Below are 22,062 nucleotides of genomic sequence, written 5' to 3'. Positions count from 1 at the left end.
TATGGTTTACTCATAGCACAAGTTATTTCCATATGATAAGGATACTTATGTATCAATTACAATGTTATTTTAATATTTATGATAATAATAAATTAAAGTATTTAATATCCCTACAAATGTCACACTTTTTATGAGTTACAGAACCAATTCCAGCCTGTCCAAGTCGCAAGAAACTTACAACTTTTTATTACCTTGAGAAATGTTCGTTTAACACACCGATTTTGGTGTTAGAGGAAATAAATAGAATTTTTGTGCATATTTCTGTAACTGTTTACAAATTACGATTGAGAAAAAGTATACCTTGACATACATTTAAAAAATATATTTCAATTCATATTATAAAGTTAATTTGTTAACGAGTAACCGCTTATGGATTCGTTAAATTATATTTTTTCACTGTTAAATCTATTACGACCGTTAATGGTAGAATTTTGACCTTTTTAGTTTGAAGTACAATTATTTATTTTGTTGTGGAAGTTAGTACATTTCTATTAATATAAGTTTCTACATTACAAGCTTTTAATTCAAGTGTGTGTGTTTTGTAAGTCAATGTTATAATATTAGTAATGATTACATTGATACATAAGATTTGTATACTATCAAAGTCATCTTTTGTTCCATATCGTTTAATGTTTTTTTTTATTCCAATTAAAAAAAACAAGTCATGCAGGAAAATCCTCCTTGCTTATTATATTAAAAATAGTTTGAATTGTAATAAAAAAAACTTGTTAGACAAATTATCTATTTGACCGCATAGGTCATGTTAATTGACGTAACGAGCCTTATCTAACAATTAATCTGCACATTATTGGTGTTGTTTCTCTAAAAAATAAATATTGTACACTAAATTCATTCTTATCATAATTATTTGAATGTTAATAGCATGAAATCGTATCGAATTAAAAAATGTTCCTTATCGATATTTAAATAATAGAATTCAATAGGAAATCTTATATATTGTCTTGAATTTTATGGCGTTAATACAAAAGCATTTTTTATACTAAAAGAACAACCGGTTGAATCATCGATCGATGCTCAGTTTTTATTGATTTCATCAGATATTCATTTTAATATTGAAAAATTACTAACCTATTATTATCTATATTTAAATTATCTATTTACTTATTTAACTATATTATATATTATTCTCGTGTGCTTAATTTACATTTATAATTGATTCCGTGTTGGGAAGTGAAGGAAAACATCGTGAAGAAACTTGCACAAATCGGACAAAGTTCTGCCACATGTGTATTCACCATTGCGCTTTAGAGCAGCTTAGTAGCCTAACCTCTAATCCTTCTTCTCAATAGGAAAAAAGGTCTTAGCCCAGTAGTTACATTTTACTCTCTACATGGAAGCAGACAAACAAAAGTTATCCGATGATAAACTGTCACCTTTACCCATAGACACTGGCGATATAAGATGTATGAGCCCACCTTTACATCTAAGAGCTAAGCTTGTAATAAATATTCAAAAAGAAACATAACAATACAGAATATTTATATATGGCGGTAGGATAATTGCTGTGTTGGTACCTTCTATAATACTATGACTGATAGATAATGCACTTGTATAATGGTCGCATTTATGCAATTAATCTTCAATCAACTGTTACCATTGATTGATGTTTGTATGATAAGTAAATTATATTAAGAATTTCAACGATTTTATAATAGAATTTAATTTTAAATTCGGGCAAGTACTGCTGTCTGTTTATGTGTTAATTAACCTCATGTTCAATGGTGACTAAAATTTAAATTATAAAATATCAATTTCAGTTTTTTTTTTTTATTATATAGTTAAACAAAGACAAAAAATTAAATAATCCCAAAACATTCCGTAGTGACCGAGAACCCGGTCAAGCGCACAGGTTCTTAGTCAAAGCGCTGCGCAAAGAATTTACAATCAGTAGTGAGATTTGCAAACCACGAAATGTCACCTGATTGTAACGGCAGATAAGTATAGCGGTCCATACCATCACACTATATCATTATTCAAGTGGACAGGTTCATTTAACATAGATCTAGCATCGAAATATCCAGTCATACTATCCAAATAAATTTTCTCTAGACGTGTTTTAAGTCAATACAATTTCGGGCACACGGTATTGAATTTTCTAATGTGATAAATTTATAAATACTCTTATTGTTGAAGAATTGACTTCCGGTGTAATATATAAATAACACGTGATATAATCAGACTTAATCACGCATACGTAATATCAAATTGAACGATTCGTCTTAGTCTAGTTTTAATCTTAAGCCGAGCAAGGATGTATATAAAAATTCAATAGTTAGAGTTTTTAAGAGAACATTATGTATATAATATACTATACATAGAAACATCTTATTATTATATGTTAAAAATGTTGCAAACATCCGACGCCAAAATAATGATAATCATACAAAACAAATGTAGTAAAACCGGTATACGATTAACTCATTCTGATCTACGATTAATATATTACGACAAAACATATGCAATTAACTCTAAGCCACATGACCATAACTTTAACTGCGGCCAACAGATAACCGCCTAGGTTTCCTTGTACCCTGGTCCGTTACAAAACGTGCTTCATGTCAAATGTCATTGCCAAACTGATAAAAGGAAAAAAAAAAAGAAATTCAGGAACATAATAATTATTTTGCTGTATGTTTTACCAGAACATACAACTATATATAATATAACAGGTAGTGCCAAATTTTTCTATTGTATGTAAGTTTTTTTATGAAACTATCGATGCATTTTATTATACTAAGTCCAAAGTCACAACAAAAACCATTACGTTTGACGTTTAAAAAAGATTTATCGTATGTAAAAAAGGACCATTTTTTTTCTAATAATTAAGTATACAAAGAAACAATTGAATATACCAATCAACTTTCTTATAGATTAATATTAGTTGTTTTAAGTTAGTAATTAAAAAAAGAATAAGCTTCTAAATCAGTAATGACATTAAGAAAAATTGAGTTTTTACTAGAGTAGCGGTTGATTTGATGTGGATACGGAACCAGTGCTTAGCTTTGGCAGACGGCAGACTTTGATGTTATCCTTCTGAGCCTCGCACGCACAAATCTTATCGGTTTCACGTTTAGACAACTTTTGTAACACTTGCCGACGTCTATCTACGCCCACGCAAAAGCTGTTCTATTTTATACGTATTAGAAAATTTATGATATTATTATTGCTAATTTATAACAATCTCGTTGAATACGTCTACCATATTTTCTAATATATTTATAAAATCATAAGAAAATATTTATAAAAGAAGTTCGAAAATGTTTTTTTTTATAATAGTTATTTACGATTCATTATAAATTGTGATACATTGATATTATTATATCATTAGATATTTCTTTATATCGATACAATTATTATAATAAATAGTTCGTTATGTATATATGTAATATACACTAACTTGCAATATGTTAATTTATTTAAAAAAATATATTAACACTATATAATGAACGGGTACAATACTCTATCGAGGTCTCTACACCCACATTGGTTGCGACCTTTGATTTACGTAACACGGTGGGCTTAACATCACAGAAACGGTGCACGTATTACGTTGCAGAGATTTTATTAAATAAAATATACCAGATCTTTATTAACAAGTTGAAATATCAAAACTGAAAATAATAAAAATACGTAAAACAAATCGGAATTAAATTATGTCCTGTGTCGAGAAAACAAAAGTTGAAAAAAATATTGCTCATATGCTAGTATAATGTATTTGTTAGAAAAATTCTATCCTATCTATAGATACATATGATAAAAAACCTATGAAGGTATTAACCCAAAAATGTTATCATTACAAATAAAATTTATTGAAATTATCTGCTAATCATATTAACTGAATATTTATCTTATATGCTTAAATTAAGGAATTTCCTGTACATCGAAATATTGCAAGTCTTTGTAGTTGCAGAATCTTACACGTACAAAACTATTACCACAGGTCTGTCGTCATACCTGTTAAAATAAATTTTAACGTAGAGGCATAGACTTTATCAAAATATCAACTGGTGCTATCTTTAAGGTCACGAAAAATATGTGAATTAATTAAATGTACCGACGATAAACAAAATGTTAATGTCGTGTCGAAAAGTGACCGTGAACCGATTACTATGACTTCATTGCCTAATTTTAACTCAGCATTGTCAATAGTTATCTCAAGTTTAGCTACGTATTGCGAAAATATTCTTTTCGAACAATCGCTTTATGTATGAAAATAGGACGCGTCTAATCATAGAAAGAAACTTTTCAGCTTCATAATGCAGTATTATATCGATTTATGAGTTGTACGCGATTCTACTTCTTAATTTTAGGATCATAAGAATTGAAATAGCTTGCTAATAACCCCAAATCGTACATAATAGTTACCTGTAATTAGAATCTCGAGCACGTTGTCATTTGACTTGGAAAGTAGTTGGAAAGAATGTTCACCGGCTATTTTTACTTAGTTTTCGAGTGTTGTAACATTAAACGCACCAACGGGATTTTTTTTAAATAACGAACCTTAATCTTGAATAATGTACTATATTTTTACCTTACTTGAATAAAAGCAAATAGTTATTACAAAGATATATATAGAATGCGACACATGTAAAATAAGGTTAATGCAATATTTATTAAATTACGGAATTATTATAGCAATCTTAAACTAAAATACTTTTAGAAATCAACATTTGACTTGAATTGTTAAATAGGTACAAAAGAATTACAGCGATAATTTAAACGCCTCCACCTAACAACCGATCAAATTTAATACGTTTTAAACGCTTCGTTCCTATCGTGCAGCAATCCCGCTTGTAAGATAAAACGATTACATAACACCACGTGGTATCCTTACCGTAGTAATTGCATGCCTCCGAGTTATAAAAATAAACTAAGAATACACGTTCCGCTAGGTTCCCGTAATGACTGGCCGTCTAGGCTTAACGGGACCTCGACGATGCGCTGATAGCGAAAGCGTCTTTAATAGTTGCGTAAGGATGTTCGCCTCTAGCGATTTATTTATTTTATAGTCTGCATAAATAAGTGATTGTTAAGAGTTATTGCTTTTGACGATTGATGTCAATTTCGGCTTAGTATTACATCACAACAGATTTTGTTTATTTATTTATTTATTTATTTATTGGAAATAGTTACACCATCGACTTATCACTAACACATTCACTTAGCATTAGATACAGGGTATTAAATCTAGGTGAATAAATCATTACAGGTGTAAACAACATTGACCTTAAGATAAGACTATACTAACCTAATTATGTCTTAACTAAAAATTAAAAAAGATGAATAAATTATAGACAATTAAACAAAACATAAAATAAAATTTAAATACAACAACAAAAATCTACAAGGGTTGAAATAATTAATTTATGAATAAAATGGTTTTAAAGTTATACTATGAGATCTTTACAGAGCTTCACAAAAGTTGGCTTGCTTTGGGCAAAGATGTCGATATTGCCGTTAGAAGAATATTCATTATAAGAATTAATTATTCTGTTGAGGGGTGCATGTTTACCTAAATTTGTTTTAAAAGCTGTAGTTCTAAAAGGTTTTTTTATTGGGTGTCTAGGAATTTTGCGGGGAACAACTAAATTGATTTGCTGAAGTAGTTCGGATGACATTATTTGACCATGGATCAGTTTGTGTAGGGTCAAAACATCGCTGATTTCACGGCGACTTTTAAGTGATATCATTTTAAAATGTTTTAGCCTATTGTTGTAGTTAGCGCGATAAGGACAACTAGTATCCTTGTATGCAAGAAAACGGGTAAAATTTTGTTGTATTCGCTCTAGTCTTTCGATATGAGTGTTATAAAAAGGGTTCCATATATTTGATGCATACTCTAAATTGGAACGTACAAGAGAATTATAAATGCAGAGCAATGAGCGAGTATTCTTAAAATCCTTGCATGTTCGTTTTACAAATCCTAACATTTTCCAAGCTTTTGATATTATTTTGTCTAGATGATTAATAAAATTTAAATTGCTATCGATAAGTACACCTAAGTCTCGAATGGAATTAACCTCGGATAAAGGATCGCCAGATATAGAGTATTTAGATAATATCGGTTTTCTGCGTCTTGTAAACTTTATATGAAGACATTTTTTAACATTTAATTCCATGTTATTTTTATTGCACCAGCTAGCGAGAGCGTCTATATCTGCTTGGAGAAGGTCAGAATCGGATAACGTTTTTATAGGTCTGTAGATTTTGAGATCGTCGGCGAATATTAAGCATTTGCTAAATTTAATGCTGTCTACTATATCATTAATAAAAACTAAGAAAAGAATTGGACCTAAATGGGATCCTTGGGGTACCCCGGATGTGGGAACAAATGCAAAAGATGAATAGCCGTGAGTAATCACCCGTTGAGATCGGTTATTTAAGTAGGATACTAACCAATTCAGCAAATTACCATGGATTCCGTAATACATAAGCTTAGATTGCATGATTGTATGGCTAACTTTGTCGAATGCGCTCGTAAAATCCGTGTAAATAGCATCAATTTGAGTCTTGTGATCAACGTTTTCGGACAGGTCTATAACATAGTCTAATAAATTAGTCGATGTTGATTTATTTTGCATAAAGCCATGTTGTTGTGTAGAGAGGATATTTTTGAAATATTTGGTTACAATTGGGCAAATGAGCTTTTCGAAAATTTTTGGAATAACGCTTAAAATTGAGATAGGTCGATAGTTTTTGATATTACGCTTGTCGCCTTTTTTGTAAATAGGAACAACATTGGCAGCTTTCCATATTGTAGGAAATTTAGCAGATTCGAGTGATTTTGAAAAAAGGATTTTTAAAGGAAGTGTTAAGTACTTACTAGTCATTTTAATAAATAATGGGGGAATTCCATCAGGACCAGGTCCTTTGCTAATATCAACGGATTTTAAGATTTTAGATATTTCACGTTCGGTCAAAGAAATTTTACTTAAGCAAAATTGGGGAAAACAATCTGCTGGATATGATATACGACCTTGATCATGTGGGGAATAGACTGACGCAAACTGTGAAGCAAAAAGATTACAAATATCTTCTCCTGTATTTGCTGTCATATTATTGAGGAACATTTCTCTAGGAAGATCTGAAGATTCACCACGATGATCCTTTACAAGAGACCAAAATTTCTTAGGATTTTTAAGAACCGATTCTTCTGTACTTAAGATATGCATACGATAACAAGAAGCTGTCAAAGACTCCACCCTATCATTGCTCAACTGAAGTTCTAATTGATCTCTAGGGTTTTTGTATAGTTTGTACCTTTTGAGAATTTTGTTGCGTTCAGCGATGAGTTTAATCAAGTTACGTGTAAACCAAGAAGGATATTTTAAATTACGAGGTTTTGTTTTGGGTACAGTAGATTGAATTATAATTTCCAGTAAGTCATAAAATTTTGCTACAGCCATATCGACATCCTTAAACGGAGATAGCTCCAATTCCCAATCAATTTGACATAACTTAGCATTAACTAAAGTATAGTCAGCTTTCCTAAAGTTATAAGACGCAAATTGTTTTCTAATAGTTGGTAAACGCTTATTTAATTTTAAATCGATATCTAAAGCAGGATGATGTAAATCAATTTTACTAAGAGGTTTAATACTTTCTTCTATGGAAATATCCTCACAGGTACTTAAAACTAAATCTAGGATTCTGTTATTGTGGTTTTTTAAATAATTAAATTGTGACAGGCTATTGAAAGACATAAAGTCTACGAAATTACGCCCAAGATTACAATTATAATTACAGGGTGTCAGTGCGAGAATATCAGAGGTATCTCGTTTCCAGTCTATGAACCCTAGGTTGAAATCCCCTAGAATTATAATATCACCGGCGTGAGATTGCATAACATGACTAATATTCTCTAACATCGGGTCCAATGAAGCACTTGTCACTGGAGGAGGAAGATAAAGCACACAAAATAAAATTTCTTTCGATTCTTGACCGTCACTTTTCACTGATACCCACAAATCTTCCATAGAACTTTCAAAGTCATCAACACGTTTCGAACAAATATTTTTAGAGACGGCGAATAAAACGCCTCCTCCAGTTTTTCCAGAAGATGAAGTAGATGAACGATCTCTACGGTAAACATTGTATTTGTTGCTAAATAGTTCTTTATCGTGAACACTGTCATCCAACCAAGTCTCTGTTCCAATAATAATATCAAAACATGATGTCATTGAAGATAGTCTTATTTCTTTTGTTTTAGTTTTAAGTCCTCTAAAGTTTTGGTAATAGATCCTGAATTTTGAAGAGATATGGATACGGGCACTTAGCAGCGGTTTTATAGTTTACAAGTGATCAAGAGATTCGAAACATTTTATTTGTTTGGCAGGGGATTGGTCGTTTTTGCGTACATAAATGCGACCATTACGAATCCAAGTGTATCGATATTCCTTATCCCGTGCAATTTTTCTAGTGCGTGCGTGAAGAGCTTTAAAATGTGGCGACAAATGTTCGGAGACATACACTGGTGATTTGTTAGTACCGTAACCCAGGTGATTAGTGTTAAGCTTATCTGTTTGATTTTTTTTATTGAACTTTGTTACGGCAGCTAGTATGACGTCCCTATGCTTAGTAGTCGGTAACTTAACAATAACCGCTCGTGGTTTAGGACTAGAGTCATCTAATTTTCGTACTCGAGTACAGGATAGAATATCCGAATCTTGTAAGGGTACTGAGACTACAGAGCATAACTGTACGATAATAGAGTTTAAATTTTCGGATTTGTTCTCTGGTAAGCCATTAATCTCAATATTAGTTTCACGCGAATGTTGTTCAATCAAGTTGAGTCTGTTAGTAAGATCGCTCACTTTACTATTAAGACTAATATTCTCCTTAGTGAGATTTTTAATTTTGTTTTCTGAAGCTACGAGGTCTGATTTTAAGCAATCGTATTCTGCGCTTAAAAATTCTAAGCAATTTTTAAGATCACTTAAAGTCGCTAATTCACTTTTTAAATATGCAAATTCTTTCATTATCGTGGATTCAAGGGTCATTTTAAGAGATTTATCAATAGATGCCTGAATTTCAGATCGTATGCTTGAAAGTAGCGTGGGTTTTAGAATGTTTGAATTTGGAGATTCATTTAGATCTGATTCATCTTCGCCGTGAGAAGAAATATTGTTGTCGCTATCGGTAGTTTCAATAGTTTGTACACAGACTGGGGTGCCTTTTTTTTCTTTATTTTTACACTTAGAGCATTTCCATTTGTCCTTTGCATCCTTCTCCATAGAAATAAAACGCTGATGTGTTATTTTGGCACAGTCAATATCGTAAGCGTCCTTACATAAGAAACAGTTTAGATACTCTTTGTTAGTTAATCTTTTTGAGCAATTAGCGCACGGTTTTGGTTTAGGTGGCATAATGATATTAACTTCTTGATAAGACTACCAATAACAATGAATGTATACTTGCAATAAATTGTGCTAATTATATATTAATTAATTTATTAATTATTCAATTCAATCAACAACAATAGTTTCTATTTTTCATTACAATATCTTCACGGCATTCATACGGTCGTTGAACACAAGTCGGATAATAATATGAATGTTCTTATATTACCGATGTGCTGGCGAAGTTGATATGTCGCGGCCAGAAGGTCGTAAGCGCCGTGCAGACAGCGTCGCTTACGCGTTTCTTACAACGACGCGATGAAATGATGATAAGTCCGTTAATTGTTTAACTTTAAATTTGTTTTTTGTTTTTATAATATCAAACACTTCAATAACTTGTAAAACCACTACTTCACATTGATTAATGGGTCGTTACACAAATGATGATCTACTTTATAACTCAAAGAAACAAGTATTAACTATTAAATACTATTTTTTCAATTGGAGCAGTCACAGTTGTTACGCGTCAAAGAACTTATGGGATTATAACTTTGTTCGTAAATTGATAAGCTAATTTGAAATCTCGTTTCATAATATTTGTCCAATTTATTAAACAACACATCCACATTTGAATCTTCTTAAAATACTTCCTGTCAAATTAAGCAATAAAAAGTATTAATAAATATTATATATCATTAATAAAATTGAATTAAATCGTTAATTTTCTTCTAATAAATTTATATTTCTACTCACAAAAAATAAATTCCTGTACAAACCTAATCAAGCAAGTGACATAAGTCGTTATTTTTGCGTTACTCCTTTGCAGATATTCTGGAAAAACGTAATGATTGTATTTATCTATTAATTAATATTAAATAGCGAAATATATCAAATCGCTCAATTCGAATTGTCGCTATCGTATACCCGCTTAACTCTTAGACCCGCCTCGATATAGGTCAGTTTAAACAGGTTCGCTGACGTAATAATTATACAACACTATTACAACCCCATTACGATTGTAAGCACTTTGTATTGTACACCATTATTCAATCGGATGAATAGCTGTTTCCTTAAGCAAATCATTATGTTTCAAGATTAAAGATAAAATTGTTTACCGAATTTTAAAACGAAAGGCGAATTTAACGCTCGATATACTTTTAGACCATTATATATTATGTTGACGCGATTCTTTGTGAAAGTTGTGTACACTTATAATCGATATACATATCAGAAGTTGAATTTTTTCTCTTTGAATGTTATGTATTTTTCTTTAACATGTATACTGTTAGTGTTCCTATTAAATAAATATATTGTTCATGCGTGCATTTATATCATGGAAAATTAATTATATCCAATTATCGCTTAACATAAATCTCCTATCCTTCATAGCATCGTTTTGCACATTTTTGAAGTGAATACTTCTTTATCTTTATCGTAGGGTCACGGTAGCACGCGAAAGCGATCCCGTGGCGCTCTTCGTTAAGACGGAAAGGGTACCGCTGGTTTTTTAGTGGGTATTCCGATGTTCGGGGCACAATCGGCGCCTTGGACACCGGCGAGCCCCACATACCCCCCCCACTGTTCCCGTAGGGGAAACGCGTAACGCGTCTTTCCAGCGTTAAAAAAATGGTTTATTGTAGGGGACAGGTTTGCGTCACCGACATGCTAATGTTAATATAATGAAATCATTGAAAGTACAAATAATTTAAGTATTGTGGAAAATAATGAGGATAATAATGATTGAAATTTATGTAAATACTAACAGTATATACAAATTATACAAGTGTATTTTAACTATAATTTATTTCAATTAAGCTGTAGCAATATTTCGAAAAGTTTTGGTGAGATACTATGTATTTTAATAAATAAAAAGCTACATAATAAAATAGGATAGAATTATTACTTGGAGTGTCCATAGATGTGGAATTTGAACAAATAAATTTAATAGTTTCAAGTTTTCACTTTTATCGGCAATCAGACTGCCTATTTTTTATGAATAAGCTTTACGTTCAGTAAAAAAAGACTATTTATATTAAATTTAATATTATCAAATAAACAATTCATGAATTCACTTAGATCAACACACTCCTTGATCGATGACATGACGGGTATGTGCGCGTGCGCAGCGTTCCTAACATCGCGCAATTTAAAGCACATGTAGCATTCTGCAATATACTTTGATAAGTGTTAAAAGCTATTCTCATATGTTCAGAATTTATTATAAATAAAAAAATATAATTATATAAGATAACCTTAAAATAAGTTCTAACTTAAAGAAGCTTTAATGTATTAACATCATTTAATGATAGTCCAAAAATATAAATTTTGTAACTTAAAACAAGAACGATATTCTAGGTATCGTGATACTATAAGGAACGTCAATACTTTTTAAACGGCTTGTAACTATTATATATTTTTATATAATTACCCTTACCTGTCATTTTGAACAAATTAGCACCTTTCATTCTTGGACACGAAATAAATAGACAACTCCGACAGTATGAAGGCAATTTAGATGAACGAGAAAAACAAAGCTATCTTGATCATGCGGTAATAGATTGCGAATGATACTCAGTCGACCACTAAATCAGCTGTGAAAGTCCCCCTGACTAAAAAAGGGTAATCTGTTTTGTTTAAATGTTTGTTTTGGAGTTCTTTTTTTGTAACTTAAAAAACAGTTGCATTATCTAAGACCATTCTTAATTCAAAAGGAAAAAAATAAACATCTTTGTAATAAAATTAAAATTTTAACAATAATTTAGGAAAAATAGAAAATAGAAAAGTAGTATGTAAAATGCCGATAGTTTATCATTCAGTATCATTAGCACGGATTCAATTGCATTAACAAGACGACATCGAACACTAGCTTATCGATACTTTCTCCAACAACACTAGCCATTGTTACATTAACAGCGAAGATATAAACAAAGTACGATGAATGGGAGGAACTGTACGATCATTAGATAATGCCAATGCCGAATCCAATGCCACATATTGTTCGAGTCGGAAGGAAGCGTGTATAATGTTTTGTTAGCCCTGGTTTGAAGATTCTAGTGATGTGTTTGATACATGTCGTCGATGTGTTAAAGATTTACTTCTGACATATTTGACAAACACAAATATTTATCAAATGTATATTATAATATATTATACAAATATTTTTATAATTTTCATAATATATATTAATGATATTTTTTTATTGTTTATATCGTAATTACTATATTATTATATAGTTCACTTTTTCTATTAATATTTACATAAATATCTTCAGAAATACGTTTTAAAAAATTTAATAAAAGTAAATTAAAAGGCCGGGATATTCCATGATGGCTGTAGCACGTGAATCTTAACCAAAGCCAAAGTCATTAAATTTTCATGTCGTGTATAATAGTCATTTCGTTCTCGGTGCTGAAAATATATAATGAGGAATCTTGCATATATCAATACACTTTGCACTAAGCAATTGGGCGTAATGAGCTTTAAACCTTTTCTTCTACAGGAGTTGAGTCTTACGCCATAAGCGGGATATTTACAGGATTTTTTTCTGATTACCAAAAATATATGAATACTGCTTCGTATACATTTATTACTGTTGAATAATATGCAGACAATTAACCAAATTATATAATATATTTGTATGCTATTACTTTACATTTACAAAATATAACGTAGATTTATCGTTATTCAACTTAAGCACTTCCTAAATTTTAGTCTTAACTCAGTATTCTTGTAACAAAAACGAATTACATAATCCATATACACTTGATCATTTCTAAAATTCATATTTCATAATATTCACTATCACATTCACAAAGATTGATAGGTTTAAATTTGTCAAAATTTTCCCTTAGTTAGGGTATTGATAAATAGTCTATCATTAATATAAGAATAGAGAACTGATGAATGAATCTGAATTATAAACGATACAAAATACAATAAAACACATTGCTTTCACGAGGGCATTGTTTTGTTCTATAATACTATTACGTATGAACTTAAGCTCCCATAGAAAGTTTGACAGTTATATTAGTTTGTTATAGAGATTATAATTACGAGTTCCGCCTTGATTTGTTTCATTAATTTAATCTTCGTACGTGTTTTCACGTGTTATAGATGATTATAACATAAATTATCTAAAACTTAAATCTCTTGACTGGAAAATCTTTGGTATTATAATTGAAATCCTCTCGCATATGATGTCACCTATCAAGGCAAGGCATCGTCTCAATACTATCTAAAAGACGTAATTATCAGATGTTCTTCCAACAAGCATTAATATTTTGTATTATTCTGCTATTCTATTGCTATAAATGTTGAAAATCGACTTACATTGATATGGTATTTTGATCTTTGTATCCTTTTAAGTGTTATAATTGTCATAGTCAATATCGTATATAACTTTCTGACCAAACGATCGTGTTCTGCATCGAGTTTTGACTGTAGTATTATATATATTAGTATTTGTACTTATTTCATGTAATATTGTTACAGCCTAGGTCCGTTTGAAGCGGTGACGGGGGGAGAGATGGTGTCTCGGCGGCGCATTCTGTCGCGATCTCGCGATGATCTTACACAAGCATTCGCCCCTCAGATTGAGGAAGAGGAAGATGTGTGGTACCAGAAAGATAAACTCTATAAGGTAACTAAGATAACCAATTGAAAATTTATTTTAAATATTTCATAATATGTTGTAAAAACGCCCAGAATAAAGCTTATCATAAAATCTTAAATGAAATGACACAAATAAAAATTACATACATATAGATAAAGTAAAAAAGACAAGTTACATTATTATATTTATTCTTAATCCTCAAACGCGAAGCTGCTATTGCTCTATCACCAATAGAATATATATATATTTGTATCTTAAGTTGAAATTTCTTTAAATTTTTTTAATCTACTTCATTTTGACTACGTATATTTTCGTTTATTATTTAAAAATACATTGAAATGAGTAATTATATTATCATCAAGATTGATGATAATATAATTACTAATGCTATTTAAATAAATTTCCTAATGTTTTGATGATTACGAAATTCTTTAACCTTATAATATGTCATTATTAGTTATTTGAAAAAAATTATAAAATAATGAAAATATAATAGCTGTTCGATAATATCTAATTGGTTTCTTACTTTCTATGTATCAATCACGAGGTCGGCGAGCCAATATAAGTAACGTTACGGACGAGTTCACACCGATATCGTAATAATAGTTGGTAGGCAATACAAATGACAGGGAGTGGAAGAAACTAATATCTCTAATGCTAACGTTTGCAAGCGATAAACACAAAGAAAGTTCATTTTTAAAATTACAGACTTCCATAACGGTGTTTGTGACTCGAGGCCTGCTTTCAAATATGAAAACATATAATGAAGTGTTACCCAATTTTGAATAAATAAATCATTAAGATCCGAATGGTTTTTTGTTGCATTTTTATCACTAATGTGCTAAACTGTTAAACTATGCGAATGACCGTTGCGAAATACGTCTTACGCAATATGCATGGGTGTACAAGTTAGCTTGGTTAATTTAATAAGCACTAGTGTCCCATAGTTGTTCCGCGTAAATGTATCCATTTCCTTTGTCTACGGTTGAGTTTTTTGTAACTGTTTCCGATTATGCTATTAAGGACGTGAGAATGTTTCTGGCCTTTCTAAGTAATTCGAACGCTCGCCACGATACGTTTAATTTGTGTCTCTTTATCAATTATATAATTCTGTTGATCCTATAGATTTGATTTGTAATCGATACGTTCTTGTTTTTTTGTAACGAAGTTCTCAACTTCGATTAAATCTATGAGCCTCTATTCTATTCCATTTTCTTGTCTAATTTTAAAACATGTTTCATATTGATTTGGGCAGTATAATAAGAATTATTATTAATATTTTCTTAAGACAACCCATATATATATCTTAGAAAAATAGTTAGTTTTTTTAAATATTTTTGTTTGATATTTGCTAAGCTTTGACGTAATATATCAGTCTGTAATATATCAGTATTTGAATAATTTTATCTTGTCAGTCTTATGACAAGTCATGTTACCGAAGTTACGCTTTGAAGGGCGTTAATAATCAAAAAAATTGTTACCATACCGTACCGTAACAGCCTGTGAATGTCCCACTGCTGGGCTAAAGGCCTCCTCTTCTCTTTTTGAGGAGAAGGTTTGGAGCTTATTCAACCACGCTGCTCCAATGCGGGTTGGTGGAATACACATGTGGCAGATTTTCAGTGAAATTAGACACATGCAGGTTTCCTCACGATGTTTTCCTTCACCGTAAAGCACGAGATGAATTATAATTACAAATTAAGCACATAAAAATTCAGTGGTGCGTGCCCGGGTTTGAAACCACGATCATCGGTTAAGATTCACGCGTTCTTACCACAATTTTTAGGAAAACGACGTCTTATTCTATTGTCACCTTTGATTCGGGTCGATTTCTTTCCACGATCTCTCAACTACGCAAGATAATGTCACACATTTGAAGTCATCGTGACGACTATTTTGTTGGAACGAATTTACAATGGCCATCCTCTAAAGTACACGATTAGGCCGTATAGTTCTGTCGTGAACCTTCATTACGAAATCATGCTGATAACATTATAATTGCATAATTAAAATATCTTAATAGACATTGTCCTGGGTTCAACGTAACAACAATTTGAAGAACTTATTGAAAAACTTTAATTCGTCGTTGTTTTTGCAAATAAAAATGACTTATTAAGAGTTCTTAATCCACGATGTTTTCAATAAATTTTCGCGCTTTTATAGCTTTATCCTTAATATTCTGATAATTATTAAAAGAAAATGGCTACACAAATTCGTTCCATGTTTTCTTAACAACGTGGAATAGTTTAGTGGGAATTTAGTCTCAATTTTCGTGACCAGCTGCCAATCATGGACAAGCGGGTCAACTCTGACCCATTGATCGAGATCGTGACCGATACAACAATGGTGTGTTACAGCACCGAACCGTCCGGGAAACAGCAAGCTTCGCTGTTTGACCTTACTTAATATGCAATGTCAAGAATTATCAAATAATTTCCTGAAATCTTACAAAGTAGCAATTGCTATCACAGCTACTTTGTAAACACATCCCAAAATTATCTTATGCTTATAACTAATGTGTTGGAATTAATTAGTTTTTTTTTTAATATCATTTTATAATATAAAAATAGCAACACTGGAATACTAGTTTTAGAGGTGAATTTAAGTTTGTTATTTGTTAAATCCAAATGATTTTATAAATTAAGATCAAGTAAATCATTAACATCAACTTTCAATATATAAATATTTATTATAATATAAGAAACATATCGAACATAAGTAATTTAATCGGTACTAAATTATATTTTATATTTCGGTTTCATTTAAAAGTTTTGACATATTTTTATCAAGTATCGTATTTGTATAATTATCATGTCATTCAATGACAAGTTATTTTTCTTAAAATAAACTTTGAAGGTCATTGAAATACAATTCCATTTGCCAAACTTTAATCCTTATTGCCTCGATTGAAGTAACTTACGACGGGTGTTAAAATTAATACGTTCCCGATAAATACAAAAAACGTAGACATCAAGAATATTTAGTCTCATAAAATTGACATTTGATTTTTTTGAGTCATGTTAATCACACTATTTGATAATTTGTTTAATTCTTTCATTATTTAACTTCTCATTTCGTTTTAAAATGTGATCTGATTCTCATTCCGTTGCCTGAACGAGTATCACACGTGGAAGGTTTATCGTCGCTATCGGTTCGCATGTACGGTTTCGAGCCTAGTGTTAACCAAATAATAACGCGACACTAATCGGAAAATGTATAACGATTGCGCCTTTAATAAGCCGATACGACTATTTCACCTTACGAAACATTGCCCGTTTGCATTTTAACCGAATATTAGTTTTTTTTATATCGTTGTATGCGGCAAATAAAGTTTTGGTCGAAATTGAGCCTTTTATGTGCCTAATCCGATAACATCGGGTAATCGAACACGGTAGGTATATCTGACGTGTGTCGGCCTTAATTCTACGTAAAGCGTGTTTTAATCTGATTGATAGTTAATTTGATTGCATACTATAATCCTCCAAGAAATATTTCGGCTTAGGACTTATTTTGACATTAAAATAAGATTTTCAATTTTATTGCGTTACGAAACTTTTTAATTGATGACATACCAAAGATTAAAAGCAGATATGGAATTTTTACTTAATGAATAGCAATATATACTTAATTGCAAATTTATCCCATAAATAGAAAACAGCTGGCAGTTTATAATTGTTCCCAATTCCTATCTACGTTTAACAAATATCAGTCGTTGAATTATTGAATCATATTTAGATAAGGTTCCAAACAGCCTCGGTCAGTTAAACGAACATAAATTATACAACCATGTCCTTATTACACGATTGGCACTGGCCACTGTGCTCATGTCGCAAGTTAGTATTGGCCAATAGATGTCTGGGGACTTGTAATGCGACAAATGTACTAGATTTCAAACTGTATTTTGACTAGTCGAAGTTGTTGCATTTATTGATGCATGCTTATATAGAAATAAATAAAATAATTGAACCGTGGCAAATTAGAGTAAAAAATCTACAGCATTTAAAACCGTCTATCTAAGCCTTCACTGGTGACAGGAGGTACCTGATAAAATTTTCACCCCGCGAATCGTAATTGCGATGCAATGGGAAATTCCACGAAATAATCATTTGAAAATTAGTAATTTTAATTTTGATTTATATATATACTGGTTTAAGTCCCCAGTATAAATAATGATTAAATTAAATAAATAAATTAAATAAATAAATAAATAAATTATTTATTATTATTGAAAATATTAACATGTTTTTGCGTAACACTTCATTTAATATATGTATTTAGCAGTAATACCGGTATAAATTAATTGAATACTAAATAAATTAGTATTTAAAACAAGTATTTCATAATAAAATTCGTATCTAGTATTAATACAGCTTACAAGTTTTTCACACATTGCAAGAAGCCTCACCCTGACTCAATATATAAAGTTTATATTAGGAAATCTTTGAATTTCTTATTTAATATTCAAAAAGTAAGCAATAACAATAATCTATTCTACTTCAAACAAATTTGTACTAATCCGACGTATGGCGTCAGATTACTTTGCAAATTTCAGTTTTGAGCTACTTTTATATTTAATTATTCTATATTTATTGTACAAACCCTTACTGACAATATGATAAGCAAAACTAACGATTGAAGAATCAACTGATTGGAACATTTTAATTTTTTATTTGGTGCATTTAGTATTTATCAAATTATCTTGTTGATGCACTAGATCATTTAATTAAATATATCATATAAATTTACTGGGCTTTGCGGCCCAATTGCGGTTTAATTCTGTGCCTTTTTATTAATTTATTTAATATTTACTAACAAACACGTCATGTACTCAAACATAAAGATATAAAAAAGTTAAAATTTGGTCTTTTTTAGACTATGTTTTAACTAAAACCAAGTTTAAACTCGCTAATAATTTTACACAGTCTTACAAATCTTACAAAAATAATAAGAACGAATAAAAGAAAAAAAAACAGACGTTACTATAAAAAAAAGTTATTTATCCTATAAGGATTAATGTATTTCCTGACCTCTTGTATGGTACGAAATTATTGTCTGAACTTTAAAATGAAATATGTCGAAAACAACCACAACGAATCAGTTTCGCTACCTTATATTATAAAATGAACAGTTATCAATTCAATCGAAGGTAACGAAAATCATAAGCAGTTTGGTTCAAATTCGCTTTACGTAATAGAACTGACATTTCTCATCTCCACCGGGGCTTGGATCGTTTAATTACACAGAAATCACGACTGTCTTGGAAATTTTTTTAAAGCTTAGCTTCTAAAATTAATGCGATAAGGTTTATAATTCAATGACAATATATGTTAAATATGGTACCAACGACCTCACCCGCGTGATGCGTGCCGAAAGTGAAACTAAGTTTTACGTACACTTGTTATTTTTTTTGCTATGACGTGATTCGCAAAAACTTCTATTAGGTACAACCTCATAAGATATAAACGGTAAGGTTTTGTTTGCGTTCTAGAAACATTTTAAGTATAACCTAGTTAAAATAAATAATAATATTATGTATATAAAATAAATAATCTTGATACGTTTTACAAACAACGTGCCAAATATATATTGTATATTACAATACATAATATAAACAGCCTTTTAATCAAATATATTGCATTACTTAATAAAAAAAACTTTTTTTTAATAACGAACTAAAGTTTGTTTTTAGTATTAATGTACAATTAACTTTAATCAATGTTTTATAAAAAAACATGATAAAATGTAACCTTATTACACATTTGAAGTTAATAATAACAATATGTATTGAAATCAAATCAATATTAATATATTATTTTTAAACGGTTAGTGGAATCGCCGTAACGGAAATAGCATTCGTCAGTTAGTTCTGCAATCATTTGATTCGTACCATTTGATGAGCGAACTTTGGCCTTTATATTGACTTAACTTTCAATTTATATTATTAGTTTATTCGCGTTATAATATTTGTATCTTTATAGTTCGCAGTCTATAATTATCTTAGTTTTTTATGTGATATCATTATATGTTAGCTACATCGCTATAACATTTTTAAAACATGATGACGTCAGCCTTTTCAGTAAAATATTCCTAGAATCTTATTAGATCATGAGGTATCTATATACATTCTCCTCCAAAAAACCCAAGTATCTTCTAACATACATGATACACAATAGAGAAAAATAAAAAATCAAAATTAAAAAACAATCAATTTACCGAGTGGAGTACAGATTATTAACAGTACAGTTGAAAAAAAAGTTACCTACATACGTCATAATCCATAAACTAAATCTTCTGTGTAAATATGATAACACACAATGATTGCAAAACAAGTATGCAAATTACCAATATCTCATTACTATATTTAAGCCTTAACTTAACGACCACGATACATAGTAACAGTTACAATGCAAGACAAGTGGCAAAGCGTCATAGGTCACCATTTGACATTTCGATGATTGAAAGAAAATGCCGCAAGCAAAGATTACGTTGTTACTTGTAGTTAGGTCGTTAATGTAAAAAATTGTGTCCCTTAATTATTTGAAAATAAAGCTTATTTTGCAATGATAGTTATTAAAGTACTTATCACTTATACCTGTGGTTATGGTTATTGTTCCCTTCTATTAACGATCATAAGACATATTGACAACGGCTTTTTGTCACTTCATTCCTCAAACCACAATGAATGTACTTTAATATGTCTAATTACCAATTTTCTGCTTCGCTCAATAATGTAGCTTTACGAATTTTTATCTGAAACTAAAGGTCAATTTTTTTAATGTTTTTATATTAAATATGTGCACATGTATTATGCATTCAGCCTAAACATCTTCTTTCGAAATAACAGCCGCTGCTGTTCTATTGGTATTTAGCTGCATGTGTGTAATCGCTAGAAAAGGTTGTAGATATTAATGATTCTGTATGCCTGAGACTGGATTACAACGTCTCGTACAATCGTACACAATAAACATTAATCAAAAGAATTGACATCTTATGTTGCAAGCCATAATCCGTTCCATTAAACGACAAAATCTCGACATAAGTTTAAAAATACCAAAAATTATGACTAAATATAATATGACAATCTGTTAAATCAATATTATACACAATTTACATTAGTTATGTTTCTGACTATTTTATATTTTTAAATATAGTCCTTTGTATCATGGAAATTAAACCAATTAATCATTTTAATATGTTTTTTTGTAAAATATGGCATTTGACATAAGGACCTTTTGTACTTACAATAGTGTTACAGTAGTTAAAAAATTAATAATTAAATTTAATTAGCATAAAACTTAATTTATTAATGTAACAGAAAATATTTAAGCGTTTTCTTAAAATATCCCAAAGCGAATCGTGCAGCAAAGTATTTATATCCAACCATCCTTGTTCTGATGACCTTAATAATGTGGGAACTAGGGGCATTTGTAATGTCCTTGCACGAACGAGCGTGGACCTCCCCACATCCGGCAAGTTTTGATGACCCTTGTATGTCAGAAATGACGCTACGCTTACATTTTTCTACATTAAGGATCGCTAAGAAATACCAGTTTAGTAATTTTTTAACATTTTACAGAGCATGGCACGCTATTTTTTGTCGCACCAAATATTTAAAGTATACATATTATTTATTTTCAAAGATGGCTAGCTGATTCAAACATATGAATCGTATGATCGATGAATTTTCATGAGCTTAATTTGTATTATATTGACACATGTTAGTTTGACGTTTGACGGGATATGATAATTATATGATATATTAACAAAAAACATAATGTTTGTTTTAAGATTTTATCCCACGGTGTCAACATCCGTTTAATTTTTGCCAGGACAAGTTTGACATGGGTTATCGGTATATCGATAATTATTTAAAAATTTGAGTAACCTAAACTCCATCGGCTTAACTCGAAATATGACTATGCAAAAACTCATATCAGTTTATTTCTTACGTTTCAAGGTTAAACGATTTATAAATCAATAAAACATAAAAAGAAATTTTATTTTGCACGCAAAAGCTTGTTATGTTAAATTTTGAGATTGTTTTTCCTTTTCTTTTAAGATATAATAAAAATAAATATCAAAAATTATTAT

General features: G+C 30.4%; 1 protein-coding gene across 4 annotated transcripts in view; it reads left to right on the top strand.

Moving 5' to 3' along the window:
• Positions 1-22,062, top strand: part of LOC126772472 (uncharacterized) — a 151,083-nt gene that overhangs the window by 68,150 nt on the left and 60,871 nt on the right. For all 4 annotated transcript variants that reach the window (XM_050492871.1, XM_050492875.1, XM_050492855.1 and 1 more), the window contains exon 2: positions 13,851-13,998. In XM_050492871.1, the coding sequence (XP_050348828.1) occupies positions 13,885-13,998 (114 nt within the window). In that variant the 5' untranslated portion in view covers positions 13,851-13,884. The remainder of the gene's footprint in view (positions 1-13,850; positions 13,999-22,062) is intronic.

The sequence above is a fragment of the Nymphalis io genome, chromosome 1 (assembly GCF_905147045.1).
Source record: "Nymphalis io chromosome 1, ilAglIoxx1.1, whole genome shotgun sequence".
Taxonomy (NCBI): Eukaryota; Metazoa; Arthropoda; class Insecta; order Lepidoptera; family Nymphalidae; genus Nymphalis; species Nymphalis io.
Note: the sequence above shows the minus strand (reverse complement) of the source record. Positions and strands in the feature narration are given on the sequence as shown.